Source organism: Marmota marmota, unplaced genomic scaffold (assembly GCF_001458135.2).
Source record: "Marmota marmota marmota unplaced genomic scaffold, marMar, whole genome shotgun sequence".
Lineage (NCBI taxonomy): Eukaryota > Metazoa > Chordata > Mammalia > Rodentia > Sciuridae > Marmota > Marmota marmota.
In genome coordinates, this window is record NW_026000103.1 from 720,694 (window position 1) to 724,960 (window position 4,267).

The 4,267-nt window shown below is 39.7% G+C and overlaps 1 protein-coding gene across 1 annotated transcript; it reads left to right on the plus strand.

Annotated features, from left to right (window-relative positions):
* The first annotated feature begins 3,550 nt into the window (after nucleotides 1-3,550).
* LOC107156468 (H/ACA ribonucleoprotein complex subunit 3-like) lies at nucleotides 3,551-3,748 on the plus strand. Its single transcript, XM_048783889.1, has one exon. It carries the CDS (start codon nucleotides 3,551-3,553, stop codon nucleotides 3,746-3,748), a length of 198 nt encoding a protein of 65 aa, XP_048639846.1.
* The last annotated feature ends 519 nt before the right edge of the window (nucleotides 3,749-4,267 follow it).

Consider the following 4,267-nt stretch of genomic DNA (forward strand, 5'->3'; position numbering starts at 1 on the left):
GAAGGAGGGCTGGGCATTGTGGGGCACACTTGTCAAGCCAGCTATTCAGAAGCCTGAGGTAGGAGGATCGCAAGTTTGACGTCAGCCTGGGCAACTTAGAGAGCTGATATAAGGGACTGGGGATATAGCTCAGAGGTACATTTCCCCTGAGTTTCATCCCAAGGGTGGGGGCAAGGAGGGAGTTGAGGAAGAAAGCAGAATTGAAAAGAGGAAAAAGTTGAACCCAGATGCAGACAGGACAAAGAATCCAGTCAACCAGGCTGGTAGTCAAAAGAGCGAATACCTCCCTAGAGTTAGTCATTGTAAGACTAAAATGTCTCAACCTTTATTCCCTTCCCTCCTCTATATCCATGGGGGTTGGTGCCAGGATCCCTGAGGATACAAAATCCATGTGTTCTCAAGTCCCTTATATAAAATGGCATAGTAGGGTTTGGGGTTGTGGTTCAGTGGTAGAGAGCTCGAGGTCCAGGGTTTGATCCTTAGCGCCACATAAAAATAAATAAAATAAAGGTATTTTATCCATCTACAACTAAAGAAAAAGTTTTTTATTTATTTTTTTTAAAAAAGAGAGAGAGAGAATTTTATTTATTATTTTTTAGTTTTCGGCGGACACAACATCTTTGTTTGTATGTGGTGCTGAGGATCGAGCCCGGGCAGCACGCATGCCAGGTGAGTGCGCTACTGCTTGAGCCACATCCCCAGCCCAGAAAAAGTTTTTTATAATAAAACAAAATGACATAGTATTTACATAGAACCTATATATATCCTCCCATACACTTTGAATTACCTCTAAATTACTTTAAATACCGAATAATGTGTAAATTTCATGAAAATGGTTACAATACTGTGTTGTATAAGGAATAATGACAAGAAGAAAAATCTGTACCTGTTCAGTACAGATTCAATTTATTTCTGCTGAATATTTTCCATACACAGATGTGGAACCCATAGATTGGTCAGGCAAACTGAACTTCATTCCCTGAAGAGGAATCTGAAAGATGTATCTCCATGTCTATCATAATATGGCTTGTGGAGTGTGTGTTTGTGTGTGTGTGTGTGTGTGTACTTCCACCTAATGTTTGGCAACACAGTCACATGTTTAAAAGGAAAAAACAATTTATAGAATTCACAGTGAAAAAAATCATATCTCATCTTCTACCTACACACATTTTCAGTAGTTCTTTATGCAAACAAGGCAAATATCATATATATTTATAATTCTCCACTTTCAAAATGTTGGCAGGCCTGGTTTCTTTTGAAGTCTCTTCTTGTCTTGCAGATTACCACCTTCTCTCTGTGTTCTCATGTGGTTTTCCATCTATGTGCACACATTCCTGGCATCTTTGTGTGTTCAAACTTCCTCTTCTTAAAAAAAAAAAAAAGGAAAATGGCCTCTTTATTACAGGCGCTATCTATGAATATATTCTGAGATTCTTGCAATTAGGCCTTCAACATAGGAATTTGGGGGGACACAATTCAGCCTATAACAGTCTCAACACCCAAAGCCACTGTAATGTGGCCTTTTTTATCTTTTTTTAAAGTTTTTTTTTTGTAGTTGTAGATGGACAAAATGCCTTTATTTTATTTGTTGTGTTTTTTTTTTTTTTAATGTAGTACTGATGGTCGAACCTAGTGCCTCACGCATGCTAGGCAAGCGCTCTGCCACTGAGATACAGCCCCAGCCCTTAATCAGTTATACATGACAGTAGAAAGCTTTTTGATTCATTGTACATAAATAGAGCACAACTTTTCATTTCTCTGGTTGTACACAATCTAGAGTCACATCATATGTACAGTCATACCTAGGGTAATGATGTTTGTCTCATTCAACAGTCTTTCCTACCCCCATCCCCTCTTCCCATCCTTCCCTCCCCTTGGCCCAATCAAAGTTCCTCCATTCTCCCCACAGAAACCCCCATTATGGATCAATATCCACTTATCAGAGAGAACACTCAGCCTTGAGTGTTTTGGGATTGTCTTATTTCACTTAGCATGATATTCTCCAACTCCATTCATTTACCTGCAAATGCCATAATTTTATTCTCTTTTAATGGTGAGTAATATTCCATTGTGTATATATGCCACAGATATATACCACAGTTTCTTTATCCATTCATCTGCTGAAGGGCATCTACATTTGTTCCACAGTTTAGCTATTGTGAATTGTGCAGCTATGAACATTGAAGTGTCTGCGTCACTATAGTACATGGTTTTTAAGTCCTCTGGGTATAGACCAAGGAGAGGGATAGCTGGGTCAAATGGTGGTTCCATTCCAAGTTTTCCAAGGATTCTCCATACTGCTTTCCATATTGGTTGCACCAATTTGCAGTCCCACCAGCAGTGTATGAGTGTGCCTTTTCCCCCCGACATCCTTGTCAACATTTATTGTTGTTTGTATTGCCGTTTCCATCTTCTCCAACTTTCTTGTTATTTTCCTGTGTCAGTTTAAATTTCAGGGATATCAAATTCTGTACAGTTCCTCAAATATCCAATTTTTAAGTGCTTCTGTGCCACCCACTCTTTTTGACTAGAATGCCTACCTTCCCCCATCTTTACCAGTTTACCTGTCACCAGTAAACTGCTATTGATCCATCAAAGCTTACCCTGAGACTTTTCTGAAATTAGAAAAGCTATACATTACCAATTGTTACTATTATCTTATTGTGTTGGTTTTATGGAATTTTATTGTGTTTTTCCTAGTATCATAGTTTCTAAAGCTAGAACTAGGAACATATTCTTTTTCTTCCAAATATGTGTGCTTGTTGTTTTTGCCCTTTTCTGTTGCGGTAACAGAATACCTGAGACTGGGTAATTGATAAAGAAAAAGAAATTTATATGGTTCATCCTTTGGGAGGCTGGGAAGAATAAAACCATTGTCATCTAGTAAGGGTCTTCTTTCTGTCAGAGGGTATCATATTGAGATCAAGAAGCACATCAGCTCAAGTTTCTCTTTTTATAAAGCCACTAAAGACATCATGGGGGTCTCATCCTTATGACCTTATCTAGTCTGACTACTGCCTAAAGGACCTACCTCCAAATACCTTTAACATATGAATTTTGGGATTAAGTATTTAATACATGACCCTTTGAGGGACACATTCAAACCATGGCACCTATATACAGAGAAAAGTCACAAATTATAAGTTCTTCCCCAGGATCTAGGTAGAGAGAAATTGAGATTTAGCAGAGAGGAGTAAAGAATTATACTTCTCCTCACTCCAGGCTGGGTGGGCACGAGGAAGCCAGTGAGCGTAATCCCAGCAGAACTTGCCTTCTGGCAGAAACTGAGTTTTGTCTTACCCATTCAAGGGAGGACTAGGCCCTCTACAGGGACATCAGAGCACCTGCACAGTAGGACCAGGACCATGTCCTCTTGCCTTGGGCAGCCTTCAAGAGATAGCCAATGGGTCTGCATTGTTCATGCAGAGAAATCAGAAGCCAAGTTCACACAAAGAAACATCTGGTATGCAGGAATTAAACTACCCAGCAAGAGAAACCCACCCATGCTTTCAAACCATATGGCTTAGGATTTGGAGCTTCGGATTTAAGCATGGTCATCTTTCTCCAGAATTTCCTCAATGAGCAAAATCAGGTCTATACATTGAAGACATTTGACCCTATGGGACAACAGACCAGCTTGGCCCTTCCTGCTTGGTTCTTCCCAGGTGACAAATACTCACGAGGCCAAACCACCATTAAGAAACGCTTCAAGATGTTCATGACCCAACAACCACATCCTGTTCTATGAGGGTCCCTTAAATTTCATGTCTCTTTTGTGTTCTGCTCCGTTTTGGAGAATCTGTAAGCATATGTGTCAACCTGTGAGCCATGAAGTCTTCTTACCACCCATGCCCTTTGGAATCCAATCCCCTCATTGCCTTTGATCATGCTAGTATGAGGCCATCATGATGACATCCTAATTAATTCATATTTTGAATTATTGCCACATTATTAAAGATAAAATAACTTGGAAAAAATGTATGGCTTCAAGCCAATCACACTTCATTTTCTTTTCTTTTCTTTCTTTTTTTGGTATTGGGGATTGAGCACAGGGCACTCTAACAACTGAGCTACATCCCAGCCCTTTCTGTTTTTTTTTTTTTTTTAATTTTATTTTAAGACAGGGCTTCTGTAAGTTGCTGAGGCTGACCTTGAACTTGTGATTCTCCTGCCTCAGCCTCCCAAATTGCTGGGATTATAAGTGTGCCTCACTGTGCCTAGAACACTTTCATTTTTCAAACAGAGCACTGGCAAGTGAGTTCAAGCC

Excerpts from the sequence above, each read along its gene's own strand:
- LOC107156468 (XM_048783889.1), top strand. The coding sequence starts at position 3,551 with ATGGTCATCTTTCTCCAGAATTTCCTCAATGAGCAAAATCAGGTCTAT.